The sequence below is a fragment of the Tachyglossus aculeatus genome, chromosome X1 (genome assembly GCF_015852505.1).
Source record: "Tachyglossus aculeatus isolate mTacAcu1 chromosome X1, mTacAcu1.pri, whole genome shotgun sequence".
NCBI classification, from domain to species: domain Eukaryota; kingdom Metazoa; phylum Chordata; class Mammalia; order Monotremata; family Tachyglossidae; genus Tachyglossus; species Tachyglossus aculeatus.
The window spans coordinates 90652435-90670082 of record NC_052101.1 but is presented as its reverse complement, the minus strand read 5'-3'; the positions used below and the strand labels follow the sequence as shown (position 1 = coordinate 90670082).

Genomic DNA, 17648 nt, shown 5'->3' with positions numbered 1-17648 from the left:
TAGCAAATTTCTCATTCATTCATTCATTCAGTTGTACTTAATAAGTGCTCACTATGTGCAGAGCACTGTACTAAGTGCTTGGGAAAGTATAATATAGTAATTAAGAGTGTTGATCCCTGCCCACAATGATCTCACAGTCTAGAGCGGGGAAGACAGACATCAATATAAATAAATGCAACTACAGATATATACATAAGAGATTAAGGCTACCCACCCCATGCCCCTGTTCGCCTCCTGGCGTCTTCCCCTCCCCATGTATCATTATTATTATAATAATAATGACATTTGTTAAGCACTTACTCTGCGCCAAGCACAACTCTAAGCTCTGGGGAGGTGACAGGATCATCAGGTAGTACACACTCCTTGCCCCATGTGGGGCTCACAGTCTAAGGGGGAGGCAGAGCAGGTATTTCGAGCCCATTGTACAGATGGAGGAAACTGAGGCACGGGGAGTGACTCGTCCAAGGTCCCACAGTGTGCAAGTGGGGGAGACGACAAAGCCATTTCCGGTGCTACCCTTTCCCCTCCCCCTAGCTGGCTTCGGGCGGGCCCTTCCCCACTTTCCCTCCCCACCTCACCGTGTAGTTCTCCACCAGTTCTGAGCCCGGGATCCAGGCCTCCTTATGCGGCTCGGCCTCGTCCTCTTCCGGCCTGAACCCCGACACGGCCGCCGTTGCCATGCCCCAGTCAACCGACGGAGGAAGGAGGGAAGCCCGTTAACAGTGAGCGGGTATCACTGGAGTTGGCCCCGCCACCGCCATGTTTGTTTTCATCCTGTTCCCCTCAGCCCGCCCCTTTGTTAGTTGGTTTACAATGGTGATGAGAAAGGAAAAATTAATTTCACCTGTTACACTATAAAAATGTCCTGTCCTTCAGGTTCTCAAGGTACTTGGTTAAAACTATTTGCTCACTGATCCTAGGGGGTTTCAACCTTCATGTTGTTGACCCCTCTGACTTTCCAGCCACCTGTTGTTTCCTTTCACTTCTCAAGTCTGCTGGCCTCCTGTTTTATCTCACTTCAGCCACACCGCGGTGTGGACACGCACTAGATCTAATAATTTCAGTGGCCTAGTGGAAAGAGCATGTGCCTGGGAGTCAGAGGATCTGGGTTCTAATCCGTGTCTGCTGTGTGATCTTAGGCAAGTCACTTCTCTTTAAAATGGGGGTTAAGACCGTGAGCCCCATGTGGGACATGGACTGTGTCCAACCTGAGTAGCTTGTCTGTACTTCAGTGCTTGGTACAGTGTCTGGCACAAAGTAAGTGCTTAACAAGTACCATAAAAAAAGAAAAACTCTTCATCACCTCTAATCTCACCAGCTCCAAGCTACCACTGTCTCCCCACAACCTTCTAACCTGCTACCTCCACACAACCTCCAAGCTCTGGACCCGCTTCCTTGATCCGAGGCTATCTCACCCCTTCTGGGCCCACTCTCTCTTCCCTTGACTTCCACCCCTCGTGTACCTGGGCATCTGTATGAAATCCAGGCCCAACTTCTGTCATTTCGAGTTCCCCCATCCTACTATAAATCATTTTTGTCTTCGACTCGATAGCACTTTTCTTCCTCCCTCATTGAATCCCATGTCCAGAGCCCCATCAACTTTTCCGAACTGTTAACTCCCTTCAAAATCCCCAGTGCCTCAGTCAATCAATCAATCAATCAATCTTATTTATTGAGCATTTACTGTGTGCAGAGCACTGTACTAAGCACTTGGGAAGTACAAGTTGGCAACATATAGAGACGGTCCCTACCCAACAGTAGACTCACAGTCTAGAAGGGGGAGACAGAGAACAAAACAAAGCATATTAACAAAATAAAATGAATAGAATAGATATGTACAAGTAAAATAAATAGAGTAATAAATACGAACAAACATATATACATATATACAGGTGCTGTAGGGAAGGAGGTAAGGCGGGGAGATGGAGAGAGGGAGGAGGGGGAGAGGAAGGAGGGGGCTCAGTCTGGGAAGGCCTCCTGGAGGAGGTGAGCTCTCAGTAGGGCCTTGAAGGGAGGAAGAGAGCTAGCTTGGCGGATGTGGGGAGGGAGGGCATTCCAGGCCGGGGGTCGACGGCGGGACATGTGAGAACGAGGCACGGTGAGGAGATTAGCGGCAGAGGAGCGGAGGGTGCAGGCTGGGCTGTAGAAGGAGAGAAGGGAGGTGAGGTAGGAGGGGCCGAGGTGATGGACAGCCTTGAAGCCGAGGGTGAGGAGTTTCTGCCTGATGCGTAGCCTCCCTCCCTGACCCCTGATAAACTTGCCAGCTGCTCTTTTGGAAAAACTGATCCCATCCGGATAGAACTTGTCTAAGTTTCTTCGTTGCCTCCCCAGTAATCGACCATGTCCTCCTCGTCTTTCTCCTCCTCGCCTGCCATCTTTCAAGAGGAAGTCTCCAGCCTACTCTCTAAATCTCTCCCCTCTACCTGTGCCTCTGACCCTCTCAACCTCCTCAGAGCACTTGCCCCTGCCCTCTCCCCTTCATCAACCTGTCACTTTTGGTGGGCTCCATCCTTCAAACATCCCCAACTCTCCCCCATCCTCTTTCGATCCTTCCCCCAGGTATCACCCATATCCCAGATCCTATTCCTTTCCCAACTCCTGGAAAAAGTCATTCCCACCCACTTCCTTCACTTCATCTCCTCCAACTCTCTTTGTGCCTATAATCAGACTTTCAACCCCTTCAAGGCTGCACTCTATAAAGTCACTAATGACTTTATAGCCAAGTCCAGTGGACCCTACTCGGTCCTAATCCTTCTTGTCCTCTCAGCTGTGTTTGACGCCACGGACCACTCCCTCCTTGAAACACTTTCGGGCCTCAGTTTTGCTGGTGTGGTTCTAATCTGGTTTTCCTCCGTCCTCTCTGACCCTTCCACAGTTTCATTCACTGGCTCCTCTTCTACCTCTCATCCCTTAAGTGTTGGAGTCTCACAAAAATCTGTTCTGAGTCTCCATATTCTTCTCTCCTTACATCCCCTCTCTCCGAAAGCGCACCTGCTTTTTCATGGATTCAGCGTCCTCCTCTATGCAGGTGACGTCTACCTCAATGACGTCCAACTTAAAAACATCCAACTCGCAGATGACATCCAACTCGATCTCTTTATCCCTGACTTCTCGTAATTCTCGTAACCTGTAATTCCACATCAGCTCTTCCTTCCAGACCAAGTCCATTTGTAGATCCACTGGCACTTCAAACTTAATATGTCCAAAACTGAACTGCTCACTTGCCCCTCCTCAGTCTTCTCCTTCTCCCAACTTTCGTCAGTCAATTACAAGACCGTCCTCCATATCCCAGAAGCCTGCAACCTTGGTGTTATCCTGGGCTCCTCACTGTCTTTCAGTTCTCACATTCAGTCTACTGCTTAACCAGACAGTCCTTCTTACAAAACATCTCCCAAGTCTGCCCCTTCCCCTGCACTGAAAAGCTACCACTTTGGTACAAGCTCTGGTGAAAATATAACTAGATTATTGTTTCAAGCTGTCCAGCTCTCTCCTTTCTCCAATCTGTACTCCACACTGCAAGGATCACTTTCCTGAGTTTTGGTCAGCATATATTGCTTCACTCTTGAAAAACTTCTCACAGTTGGCTTCAAAACTCTGCACCAACTCACCCACCTCAATATATCTGCCCTCGTCACCTACGGCTCCCAACCAGCTCTCTTCATTCCTCCCTAGTTATAGCTTTTCTCTGTACCTTGCCCTGATCTTCTTGCTTACGCTACTCACCCAACCTTGAGCCCCCTGCCCCCCACCCAGCAGATCCAACAAACACAGCCCTCCCCATTCTCAAAACCCTCCTTAAAGCCCTCCTCCTCCTGTGTGTCTTCCCCGATTAATTCCTGGCATCCCAAGTAATGTAGGCCCGTCAGCCAACTCTAGCACTTATGTACATACGCTTATCCTCAACATTTGATGACTGTAAATACTCAGAGGTCTGTCTCTTCCCCCAGCCCCTGTTTAGAATGTAATGCCTCGGCGGGGCAGGGAATGTTTCACTGGCTTATCGTATACTTTCTGAGCCCTTTGAACAGTGTGTTGCACCTGGTAGATGCTTGATAAATAGCATTACTACTGCTCATTAGTTTTCACTAAAAGTCGCCTCCTCTGATTTGTTTATTATAGAACGGTAATTATAAAAGTATTCACGCAATGGCCAAGGATATAGATCTGCTAGCAAAAAATGCCAAAACCTATAACGAGCCTGGATCTCAAGTATTCAAGGTTAGTTTTTGCTCTTCAGTTTATCAAATTGTGAACTCTTGGATTTGTCAATATTTTATATTGTTTAAAAGGAAGTCTAGACTCCCTCTCTGTAATACTCTTTTTTACAAATTTGTGGTCCCACAGTGAAATGCTTTCCAATGACTCCCTGAATTAATGATATGTCACTAGGAAGTGTCAGAGGAACAGTTTCTCAACAGTTCCAGAGGAAACTCAAGGAAGCGTTTGGTAAATCCAACGAGCGATTCAAGTTCCAGACTTCCGTGATGCTTATTGAAAGTCAGACGACGTCGACCAAAACTAATTTATATTTTTTTAGAAAGTTCCAGAACTGAATCTGTGTCAAGCTCTGGGAATTGTGTTATTGCTGCAGTCCATGAAGCTGACACTGTTGTTTTTAAAAAAAAATAAAATTCTAATCTAAAACATGTTGGATGTTAAGCACAAGGAAGTATATTTTAATTATCAAAGGAATTTATATGATGATTGGCATTTTGAATTTCAGAGTGTCATCCTGCTCAAGCAGATCCGCAAGTCAGAAGGTTCTGTTTGAGGTGCACAGCCTTTAGCTTTTTGTAAGCCTGTTTGTCCAAATGAATGTGAACTCCTTTCTGCTGTCGTCCAGCTTTTCTCTATTCTTGAGACTTCTCTTGGGTTGCTCTGCACTAGGCATTTTTTATTTAATTTGAAGAAATAGGACCTCAAAGATGCTCCTGCCCTAAAGGCACTTTCCTACATGGGCAAGGTGAACAAATATTCCATCCTGTTCTGTACTTTGTCCTCCCAACTCCGCCTTTCTGTGTCGTGATAGAGTCAGGAGGGAGTCTAGGGAACAGAAGCAGAGAAGCATGGGCCAGGGCGTCAAGAGACCTGGGTTCTAATCCCAGCTCTGCCACATGTCTGCTGTGTGACCTTGGGCAAGTCACTTGACTTCTCCGGACCTCAGTTTTCTCCTCTGTCAGATGGGGGTTAAGGCTGTGAACCCCATGTCAAACAGGGACTGTGTCCAACCTCAATAACTCATATCTACCTCAGCGCTTAGTCCAGTGCTAGACACATAGCGCTTAGCAAATACCGTCATTATTAATATTAAGCCTCTTCCTGTTGGGGGAAGATTTCAGGGGGATTTGGAAGAAGAGGAGGGGGGAATTATCTTGGCCTAGTAAGAGCATAGGACTGAATTAGACCTGGGTTTGAGTCCCAGCTCCTCCACTGGCCTACTCTGTGACCTTGGACAAGTCACTTAACTTCTTTGGGCTACAGTTTCCTCTCTCTGTAATTGGGGATGTGATAGATTGTGAGCCCCTTGAGGGACAGGGACATTAACCTTGTATCAACCCCCAATGCTTAGTACCTAGTAAGTGTTTAACAAATGCCATAATTGGTAGTATTCTTATTATTAATAAGGTTAGCTTTTGCTCTTCAGTTTATCTAATTGTGAACTCGTGGATTTGTCAATATTTTATATTGTTTAAAAAGAAGTCTAGACTCCCTCTCTGTAATACTCTTTTTTACAAATTTGTGGTCCCACAGTGAAATGCTTTCCAATGACTCCCTGAACTAATGGTATATCACTAGGAAGTGTCAGAGGAACAGTTTCTCAACAGTTCCAGAGGAAACTCAAGGAAACGTTTGGTAAATCCAACGAGCGAAGCAGCATGGCTCAGTGGAAAGAGCACGGGCTTTGGAGTCAGAGGTCATGGGTTCAAATCCTGGCTCCGCCACTTGTCAGCTGTGTGACTTTGGGCAAGTCACTTAACTTCTCTGGGCCTCAGTTCCCTCATCTGTAAAATGGGGATTAAGACTGTGAGCCCCCGGTCGGACAAACTGATCACCCTGTATCTCCCCAGCGCTTAGAACAGTGCTTTGCACATAGTAAGCGCTTAACAAATACCATCATTATTATTATTATTATTAATAAGGATGGAGTGGGGGAAACTGTTCCAAGCCTAAGGAGGCAGACAATTCAGAGTTGAGAGTGGGAGGGTCTTGCTTGCTACCCTTCTATTTTGTTGAATTCACCTTTTATGTCAAGAAATTTTTGTATTCACAGGATGCAAATTCAATTAAAAAAATATTCCATTTGAAAAAGGCCGAAATTGAGCACATAGAAATGACCAAGTCAAATCTTCGGATCAGGTCAGTAAGAAATTGGTGTATATTATGGATTCCGAATCATTATTGGGATTTTACTCCTCTCGTTCTGGTGGAACGACAGACCCGTCCTTTACTAAAGAGGTTTCCCTCCATGGCACTGTGTAAGCGACTCTGAGTTTGAAGTGAGTGGGTGATGGGGGATTTGTGGCTTTTCGGTTGGAGTATTAGAGTCATTTCTGCTATAGCACATAGTTTTCCTACACAAATTGGAGCCAACAAGGCGGGCGTATTAGGGAACGATCTTCCTGCAACCTGAATCTGATGTAGATGCGACATGAGCTACACATCGGCACAGGTAGATTGGGTGTAGGAAGAAGAGGTTGTGCACGTGGCGTTGGCCAGAGCACGATGCAGCTTTGCACTTCCCAGCCCGTTATGCCTCAGCTTTGGTGTAGCTGTACCAGCAATTTGTGTCTCTGCAACATTCCAGCATTTAATGCCGTAAAATGATCAGTGGCACAGTTCCTTCATTTATTCATTCAGTCGTATTTATTGAGCGCTTACTGTGTGCAGAGCACTGTACTAAGCGCTTGGGAAGTACAAGTTGGCAACATATAGAGACGGTCCCTACCCAACAGCGGGCTCACAGTCTAGAAGTTGTGAAGCATTATGCTGGAGGTGGGCATAACAGTAATAAAAGAATCTGTATCAAAGTATAACATAATCTCCTTGCCCCCGAGTCCGTTCATTCCCCTTGAATCAAGGGTTACGCTAACATAACCTTCCCGCCACCCCCGCATAACGCGAGGTTCCTCAAGTGCACAAGTTCTGGGTTCGAGCAGAAATGACTGGAGTTGGTCAAGCCAGACGCACAGAAATGTTTGCTAGCATCATCGTCACCAGTACCGATTGGGCATCTATGGCATGCGGAACAGTACCCTAGGTATATAGAAGATAAACCCAAGAATTTTATCTTCCCCATTCACCTCTGCCCTAGAGGAGTTTACGGTCTAATAGGAAAAGACGAGTTGGCATCAGTCGCCAAAAATGTGATAGGTCAGTGGGAGAATAGCTATGATAAACGTAAGAGGGTAAATACACTGATAGCAGATGAATCCATACGTAAGACCGATGGGATTAATCAAGGAATGCCTCACGAGAGTCTTATTTCATCCCTTTCTATTATTCTCTGATCTGTCACAGCACTTGGCTCCGTCCCAGAACGGAGCATATCGTGGCGAAGAATCACGTCCCCAAATTACTGACTCGGTTCCGTTTACAACTCTGTTCTGCACAGCTCTGCCCTCCTGATTAATTTGGGTTTTTGTTGACTCCTTGTTTATTATTTTGATGTGGGTTCGTGATGGTCTCTGCAAAGTTCTTAGCCCTCTGTAATGTCTGATCTCTGGACAGGACTCCCTCCAATTTGGCAGCAGCTAAGCTTACAGGTCCTCTGCAGGGTAAGGGCAGTGTTGGTGAAGAGAGAAACCCAGCTAGCAAATACTACCGGTAAGAGGTTGATCAATCGATATTATTTATTGAGCCACTACCGTGTGCAGAGCACTGTTCTAAACACTTGGGAGTATACAATAGAGTGAAAAGGCACAGGCCATGCCTTCAAGGGATTTACATTCTCGTCGGGGGAGACAGCCTCAGAATGACATACAGATAGAAAGAAGATCTGGAAAGATGTATATGTGGATGAGTAAGTGCTTTAATAGCAGAGTGTATAAGTTTTATATGTTCAGAAGTGTCGTGGATGGTTGTTTATGCATAAATTGGGAAGTGGCGTAAAAATGTTGAGGCGGGTATGGCCTGGGGAGAATAAATAATAATCAGGGAACTAAGAAGATCTCATTGATTTTTTTTTTCCAATTAAAAGGTGGTGTAATAGTTTGCCTACATAGGGTAGTATCGACAACTTTGGCTGGCATCTTAGAGAACACCAGGTTCTCCAATATCACGAGGGTCGCATTCTTGCAATATTCTTTGTTAAGGAAAACTCACACTGTACAATTCACCCGTAGCAAAAGCAGTGCCCAACCATACGGTGCAGCCCGCTGTATCCAGAGAGACGAACGTTCTCTAACGTACCTGACGACGTTCTACTCAAAATGCCTAGTAACTTTTATGACAGAGCTGAGCGTCATCATGTTTGTGACTGTTAGACATCTTCCGAAACCCTCTGGTGCCTGAGTTCTGACCGCCCAGAGAACACCACCTACAAAGGAAGAAAATCAACAGTGGACGCTCACTGGGAAAGTCTTAGATGTGGACTCTGAGGACGAGATAGGATTTTTCCTCTTGGAAGGTTCGAGGCTTTGGAATTCAAGCTAATGGTATAGTAGAGCTACAATCTACTGGCTTTCAGCTCTTTTCCAAGACATCTTTGGAACAGCGTGGCTCTTTTGTGTGTTTTTTAAGGCCGTATATGTTTAGATAAATGCTTTGGGGGTGGATCCATTACTTTAATTAGGGCAGTAGTGTTGTAACAAAACAAACTGGAACGTTTCTGAATGTCTTGTTGGTGGCATGCTAATTCTAGCAATAGCTACAGCATTTGACAGTGTTTACTCAGGCATCCACAGCTGAATTATTTTTCTCCTGGCCAGGGAGCTTATTTTTTTGTGTGGTTTAAAAAAAAAATTGGTTACCCTGTTTACAAGTGGGCATAGTTTGGGTTGGCCTTTGAAACACCATTGACGTTCATTGCCATTCAAAAATACACTTTCTGTGTATTTATATCAAGGTGGGGAGGATAAAAGCCTAAATATTAAGGCAGGTTAGAGTATTATAGAGTGAGCACAAGCCATCAGGAATCAAACTGCTGCCCACCAAGAATTTTGGATATGTATGATGAGCCATGACTTTCTCTTTGTTGGGATATCAAAACATTAGCCAACTATAAAACTGCATATGCAACCTTGAATACAAAATAAATGCCGTGATCTACTAGGATTATTTACCTCAGCAATGAATTTTCAGATACTGTGGCTGAGCTATTTTTTTTTCTCTTAAACTTGAAAGTACTGCAGCAGATGTGGAATAAAATTGGGTGAGATATAGCACGTAAGACTATTTCCTCTTTCCTGTATTCTGGTGGTTTCCAACACCCATATCAAGTGAAAACAGTGTCTCATTGAGAGACTTCTACCCCGTTAGCCTGGATTGTTTCTCTTTTTTATGGGACATATTGAGAAGTACAAAGAAATCTTAAAGCAGCCGTTGAACAGATATTTTTTTTCCATCATATATTGTTTTGTTAATGATTTCTACTTCAGGAGAAGAAAGTAGTTGAAGTGTCACAACATTTTGTCCTATCTTCTAATTGCTCATTTTTATTTGCAGTAACAAAAGAGCCGTCCAAGGAGATCGCTTATCAGCAATAACCATGGCACTCCAGTATGGCTCAGAAAGCGATGAAGACGCTGCTTTAGCTGGTAGGAATTATGTCCTGAACGATTCCGGTATTATCTCAGTAAAGCCTGCTGAAAAATTGGAATTGCAGAGGCTCCAGCTTAGTTAAATGCAGTGTGTGTATTTTCAGAGTTCTCATAGTTTTGCTTGGAACTTTTTTTCCCACTGTTTTTTGTTGTTGTTTGAAATGCAGTCCACGAAGAAAGGTGATGATCTATCTGCTTTATTTCCTGATGAAAGCTATAGCTGGGTGAGACTTTTGCAAAAACAGATTTTGACCTAGGACCTACAAATAATTTAGTTAAGTGAACAGAAAAGAGAAGCAGTCAGGGCCTCACCAGATGGTAAAGTCTAAAAGATGTAAACGGTGGCAACTCAATGATTATGTCATAGTGTGGCGGAGAGGCCTGAATCAATTGTATTTATTGAGCACTTACTCTGGCGCATAGTAAGCGCTTAACAAATACCATAAAAAAAAAAAAGCGCGGGGAAGAGTACAATACAACAGAGGCGGTTCTCTGATTCCCAGGCCCATGCTGTTTCCACTAGGCCACGCGGCTTCTCGACGTAGGACCTGGGTTCAAATCCCAGCTCCACCACTTGTCTGCATTGTGACCTTGGGCAAGTCACTTGCTTCTCTGTGCCTCAGTTACCTCATCTGTAAAATGGGGATTAAGACTGGGAGCCCCATGTGGGACATGAACTGTGTCCAATATGAATAGCTTGTTTCTACCCCAGTGCCTGGCGCATAGTAAGTGCTTAACAAAATACCATTAAAAAAGAAAGAGGAAGATGATAGAAGGTAAAATTAATCCGAGAAAGCCACCTGAAAGGAGGCGTGAGGTCAGAAGGACTTCTTTAGATAGGGAGGTCTATGTTCTGGGGATTTTGAAGAGGAAGGGAGTTCTAGGTAGGCGGAAGGTGTGAACAGAGGGGTCACAGGTGAGAGAGATGAGATTAAGGCCCGCCAACTCTCTCCTGGACCCCCTCCAATCTGGCTTCCGTCCCCTACATTCCACGGAAACTGCCCTCTCAAAGGTCACCAGTGACCTCCTGCTTGCCAAATCCAACGGCTCATACTCTATCCTAATCCTTCTCGAACTCTCAGCTGCCTTCGACACTGTAAACCACCCCCTTCTCCTCAACATGCTATCCAACCTTGGCTTCACAGACTCCATCCTCTCCTGGTTCTCCTCTTATCTCTCCAGTCGTTCATTCTCAGTCTCTTTTGCAGGCTCCTCCTCCCCCTTCCATCGCCTTACTGTGGGGGTTCCTCAATGTTCAGTTCTTGGTCCCCTTCTGTTCTCGATCTACACTCATTCCCTTGGTGAGGTCCTTGGTGACCTCATTTGCTCCCACGGCTTCAACTATCATCTCTACGCTGATGACGCCCAAATCTACATCTCTGCCCCTGCTTTCTCCCCCTCCCTTCAGGCTCTCATCACCTCCTGCCTTCAGGACATCTCCATCTGGATGTTTGCCCGCCACCTGAAACTCAAGATGTCCAAGACTGAACTCCTTGTCTTGTCTTCCCTCCCAACCCTGCCCTCTCCCTGACTTTCCCATCACTGTTGACGGCACTACCATCCTTCCCGTCTCACAAGCCTGCAACCTTGGTATCATCCTCAACTCCGCTCTCTCGTTCACCCCTCACATCCAAGCCATCACCTAAACCTGCCGGTCTCACTTCCGCAACATCGCCAAGATCCGCCCTTTCAATCAATCAATCAATCAGTTGTATTTATTGAGCGCTTACTGTGTGCAGAGCACTGTACTAAGCGCTTGGGAAGTACAAGTTGGCAACATATAGAGACAGTCCGTACCCAACAGTGGGCTCACAGTCTAGAAGGGGGAGACAGGGAACAAAACCAAACATATTAACAAAATAAAATAAATAGAATAGATATGTACAAGTAAAATAAATTGAGTAATAAATATGTGCAAACATGTATACATATATACAGGTGCTGTGGGGAAGGGAAGGAGGTAAGATGGGATGGGGGGGCAAGGGGGAGAGGAAGGAGGGGGCTCAGTCTGGGAAGGCCTCCTGGAGGAGGTGAGCTCTCAGTAGGGCCTTGAAGGGAGGAAGAGAGCTAGCTTGGCGGATGTGCGGAGGGAGGGCATTCCAGGCCTTTCCTCTCTATCCAAACTGCTACCCTGTTCGTTCAAGCTCTCATCCTATCCTGTCTGGATTACTGTATCAGCCTCCTCTCTGATCTCCCATCCTCCTGTCTTTCCCCTCTTCAGTCCATACTTCATGCCGCTGCCCGGATTGTCTTTGTCCAGAAACGCTCTGGGCATGTTACTCCCCTCCTCAAAAATCTCCAGTGGCTACCAGTCAACCTACGCATCAGGCAGAAACTCCTCGCCCTCGGCTTCAAGGCTGTCCATCACCTCGCCCCTGCCTACCTCACCTCCCTTCTCTCCTTCTACAGCCCAGCCCGCACCCTCCGCTCCTCTGCCGCTAATCTCCTCACCGTGCCTCATTCTCGCCTGTCCCGCCGTCGACCCCCGGCCCACATCATCCCCCTGGCCTGAAATGCCCTCCCCCCGTACATCCGCCAAGCTAGCTCTTCCTCCCTCCAAGGCCCTACTGAGAGCTCACCTCCTCCAGGAGCTTTCCCAGACTGAGCCCCCTCCTTCCTCTCCCCCTCCTCCCACTCTCCATCCCCACAGCCTTACCTCCTTCCCCTCCCCACAGCACCTGTATATATGTATATATGTTCGTATGTATTTATTACTCTATTTTATTTGTACATATCTATTCTATTTATTTTATTTTGTTAATATGTTTTGTTTTGTTCTCTGTCTCCCCCTTCTAGACTGTAAGCCCACTGTTGGGTAGGGACTGTCTCTATATGTTGCCAACTTGTACTTCCCAAACGCTTAGTACAGTCAGTACTCTGTACACAGTAAGTGCTCAATAAATACGATTGAATGAATGAATGAGGGGAATGGACAACCCTTGAGGGGGTAGGGAGAGGTGTGCAGAACGACATTTTAGAAAAACCAGGCAGCAGAGCGTAGCATGGACTGGAGAGCCTGGAAACCAGTGAAGAGGCTGATGCAGTAGTCATCAGGATATGGCAAGCACCTGGGTCGGGATGATGGCTGCATAGATAGAGGGAGGGGCGAATCCAGGAAACGTGGAAGAAAATTGGACAGCAGTTCGCTACAGACTGAGTAGGGGTGGGTTGAAAGAACAGCAGTAGTTAAGGGGAATAGCAAGGTTGGGGGCTTGAGAGACAAGCAGGATGGCGGTGTTGACATCTGTGTTGGAAACGTTAGGAGGAGTGGATTTTGGAGGGAATTGAGTTCTGGCAGGACAGATGACTGTGAATGCTTTTAGAATTAGCATGCCTTCCTACGGGCTGACGATAACTCTGAAGGAAACAAAGGTAATGTATCAGCCGGCACTGGATTAACCCTGTAATAATAATAATAATTAGGATATTGGTTAAGCGCTGACTGTACTAAGCACTGTACCTGTTCAGAGATCATCATTGACAGCCTGGCACAGATTGTGGCCATATCTAGGCAGCACCCATCCAAAGCTGCAACGATAAATAAAGAAGCCAGTTAATCAGTGGTATTTATTGAGCGCTTACTGTGTGCAGAGCACTGTACTAAGCACTTGGGAGAATGCAGTATAACAGAGTTGGTAGACACATTCCCTGCCCACAGTGAATTTACAGTCTAGAGGGTATTTGAATAAAAAAGACCAACCGTGGGGCTACAGGGTCGCATCAGGCTTGAGACCAAACTGAATGTTTGTGAGATCTGGGGCTACCAAGAACACCACAACCAACTCCTCCAAACGGTAGGTTTGAACGACCTAGGTCTGCCACAAATGTCACATCATACTTGAGCAGTTCCATCAGCGTCGTGAGTTGCTCTCAACAGGTGGCAAGACAATCACTAGCAACAATGTCCTGGAACAAAATCAGTTGACCGGCATTGAATCCACACTCCCTTCAATGCAGCTTCACTCGGTGGGTCATGCGAGGGGAACAGGTGGCAATAGAATCCCCAAACGGCTGCTGTGTGGTGAGCTGAAATGGGGAAACGTAAGCACGGGTGGCAGAGGAAATGTTTTAAGGTTGCAGTAAAAAAAAAATCCTCTTTGAACAGTGGGTATCACAGCTGAAATCCTGAAGACGGCTGAGTTAGCTCAGTCCATTGCATTCCAGGAAGGAGTAACTTTTTCAAGCCGAAAAAGAATCGGGAACCAGGCAGGAGCAAAATCGATGTCTGATGCAAAACGTGTCAGCGTGACAAGGGACAATCTCGTGCCCGCATTGTGGTCAAGATTGTCAGTCCCCTACCAAGCATACCTCCAGACTCTAAGCTCGTTGTAGGTGGGGAATGTGTCTGCATTGCTGTATTGTACTTTCCCAAGCACTTAGTGCAGTGCTCTGCACACAGTAATCGCTCAATAAATCCGATTGACTGAATGACTGACAAGCACACTAGTGCCAGTAGATGAGCTTTGCTCCCGGTGGGGTCCTCTTAGAATGCAAAGGACAATTAGACTCTAAAGTAATGGATTCTCAGTAGGGTGCCATGTCCTCCTGGCTGGTAAATTATGCTGCGATTGCAATACAGACTTTAACTACTGCAGTCAGGATAGCACAGAATTATTCTTTAAAGAAACTTTGCCAAGGCTGTGAGACATTAAAAATAAATGTACTCATTCTTAGGATAATAATAATGGCACTTGTTAAGCGCTTACTATATGCCAAACACTGTTCTAAGTGCTGGGGTAGATACGAGTTAATCAGGTTGGGACACTGTCCCTGTCCCTCAAGGGGCTCACCCAGACTGAGCCCCCTTTTTCTTCTCCTCCTCCCCATCCCCCCAGCCCTACCTCCTTCCCCTCCCCACAGCCCCTGTATATATATTTGTACAGATTTATTACTCTACTTATTTTACTTGTACATATTTACTATTCTATTTATTTTGTTAATGAGTGACGTGGCTCAGTGGAAAGAGCCCGGGCTTTGGAGTCAGAGGTCAGGGGTTCAAATCCCAGCTCCGCCAATTGTCAGCTGTGTGACTTTGGGCAAGTCACTTCACTTCTCTGTGCCTCAGTTACCTCATCTGTAAAATAGGGATTAAGACTGTGAGCCCCCCGTGGGACAACCTGATCACCTTGTAACCTCCCCAGTGCTTAGAACAGTGCTTTGCACGTAGTAAGCACTTAACAAATGCCATCATCATTATTATTATTATCTAGCTTTATTTCTATTTATTCTGATGACTTGACACCTGTCCACATGTTTTGTTTTGTTGTCTGTCTCCCCCTTCTAGACTGTGAGCCCGTTGTTGGGTAGGGACCATCTCTGTATGTTGCCAACTTGTACTTCCCAAGCGCTTAGTTCAGTGTTGTGCACACAGGCAGCACTCAATAAATGCAGTTGATTGACTAAGAAAGACTACTACCAAATGCAACAGCTGCATAGTGGATAGAGCACGGGCTTGGGAGTCAAATTTGGGATCCAGCGAAAACATATTCCACCACACTCTTGGCAGATTTTTTAGGTTTTTATAAACAGTGAAATGTTTCCCACCACAGCTCTTTTTTTTTTTTAACCCCAATACTACCATCTCTGTGAGCTACATAGCATCCTTCTTTCTACACTACTCTTCTCTTCCTTCCTCTTTCTCTCTTTCCTACAAATTACCTTTGCTTATACCTCGTCTAAATTAGAGCAGAAGGTGTTGAAAAGGAAAGACTGTTATTAAATATTGTAAAAACGATGGCATTTATTACGGGCTTACTATGTGCAAAGCGCTGTACTAAGCGTCATACAGGTCAAAGCCTGCCATCTTTCACAAAGACAAGGAGTTTAGCTTCACAGCTTTTGAATCTTCAAAGGCATTCTTTCTGCCACTGAGGTGTCCACGTGACTGCTGAAAGATGACTTCCATTGCACTACATCTAATTAGTTTAGAACTTGCGCAGGTAGGTGTACCCACTGATCGCTTCAAGCTATAATAGAAAGGAAAAGACTTGATGTCGGTGGACGATGAAATATTGTGGAACTTCTGTCTCTAGACTTGCCAGCAAGTGAATGTTTCTTCTGCCACACTGAATGGAAAACAGAAGCAGCTAAATTGTGCCGAGTAATGGAAATACCTAAGGGAAGCCTTGCTTTTTCTGTGAAAGGATCTTTCTGAAATGTATTAAATCAGTGCTCCACATCTTCCAAACTTTCATTCAGTCGCAAGCGAAGCTCTGTGAGTAGCTGTGACATTCTACAGGATTAAAACGAATAACTTCTCTTTTCTATATTCTTGAGATTATTCTGTTAAATGACTGTAGGTGAGTTTAGTAGGTATTCTGTGCCTTAGCTATATTAATAACTTTATCTCTTGTCTTCTCTTGCGTATACCTATCTCTTCTGTATGGAGCATGTGTGTGGTTCTTGACTTTTTGCCTATGCTATAAATTCTAATGCCAAAGAAAATAGTAGATGATTATAAGAATCTTTTGGAAGAGCCTTCAATATCATATGATACCCCTCCTTCTTTGGGGAATAGCAGTATATGGCATATAGGGAAATCCAGAGTATATGTAACACATCTTGTTGAGACCATGACCACTTTTTGGATAAAATATAATAATAATAATTTTGTTATTTGCTATCATATAAAATGATACCCCTCCTTCTTTGGGGAATAGCACTATATGACATATAGGGAAATCCAGAGTATATGTAACACATCTTGTTGAGACCATGACCACTTTTTGGATAAAATATAATAATAATAATTTTGTTATTTGCTAAGCACTTACTATGTGCCAAGCACTGTTCTAAGCACTGGGGGGAGATACAAGGTAATCAGATTGTCCCACATGGGGCTTACAGTCTTAATCCCCATTTTCCAGATGAGGTCACTGAGGCACAGAGAAGCTAAGTGACTTGCCCAAAGTCATACAGCTGATAAGCGGCGGAGCCGGGATTAGAACCCATGACCTCTGACTCCCAAGCCCTTGCTCTTTCCACTGAGCCACGCTACTTGAAGCAAGTAGACAAGGATATTTATTGAGCACTTACTGAGTGCTTGAAAGAGTGCACCAGAAGGAAGATCCATGTTAGCTGCTGCGCTCAAGAATCTTAAAATTGAATGGAAGATCCGACCAGAAAACAGGTTCAAGAAAAGTTTAGGTGGATATTCATCAAAGAGCCACAATGGATCATAAAACTTTCAGTGGTTACCCACCTCCCTCCCTTTTCAGCAGAAATTCTCTACCCTTGGCTTCAGGGCTCTCCACCAGCTTTCTCCCTCTTACATACCTCTCTTCATCCGCTAGTCGCCAACTTGGACTCTTCGCTCCCCACTAGCTCCCCTGGTATTTGTCCCTCGCTCTAGGTTCTCCTCCCTCCAACCACCTTCTCATGCTGTTCTCCCAGTAGGGAACACTCCCTACCACCCCCCCCACCAATCTACCAGACCATAGCTCCACCCATCTTCCAAGCCCTCGTAAAATCCCACCTACTCCAGGAAGCCTTCCCCAGTTAATAATCAGTGCCCCAGTTTGCAGGCCAATCTCCACTTTTGGCACTTGAGGTACTTCATCAGATTCAGGTTGCAGGAAGATCGTTCCCTAATACGCCCACCTTGTTGGCTCCAATTTGTGTAGGAAAACTATGTGCTGTAGCAGAAGTGACTCTAATACTCCAATCGAAAAGCCACAAATCCCCTATCACCCACTCACTTCAAACTCAGAGTCGCTTACACAATGCCATGGAGAGAAACCTCTTTAGTAAAGGACGGGTCTGTCGTTCCACCAGAACGAGAGGAGTAAAATCCTAATAATGATTCGGAATCCATGATATACACCAATTTCTTACGGACCTGATCCGAAGATTTGACTTGGTCATTTCTATGTGCTCAATTTCGGCCTTTTT

The 17648-nt window shown here is 45.4% G+C and overlaps 1 protein-coding gene across 8 annotated transcripts in view; it reads left to right on the top strand.

The window, feature by feature from the left end:
• The window catches only part of PBRM1 (polybromo 1), a 110508-nt gene that overhangs the window by 24086 nt on the left and 68774 nt on the right, over positions 1–17648 (top strand). For 5 of the 8 annotated variants that reach the window (XM_038772069.1, XM_038772073.1, XM_038772070.1 and 2 more), the window contains exons 8-11: positions 4120–4218; positions 6272–6357; positions 7729–7824; positions 9664–9755. In XM_038772069.1, the coding sequence (XP_038627997.1) occupies positions 4120–4218; positions 6272–6357; positions 7729–7824; positions 9664–9755 (373 nt within the window). Of the gene's footprint in view, positions 1–4119; positions 4219–6271; positions 6358–7728; positions 7825–7965; positions 8627–9663; positions 9756–17648 lie in introns of those variants that run through there. The other 3 variants (XM_038772074.1, XM_038772071.1, XM_038772075.1) reach the window with 2 other exon arrangements.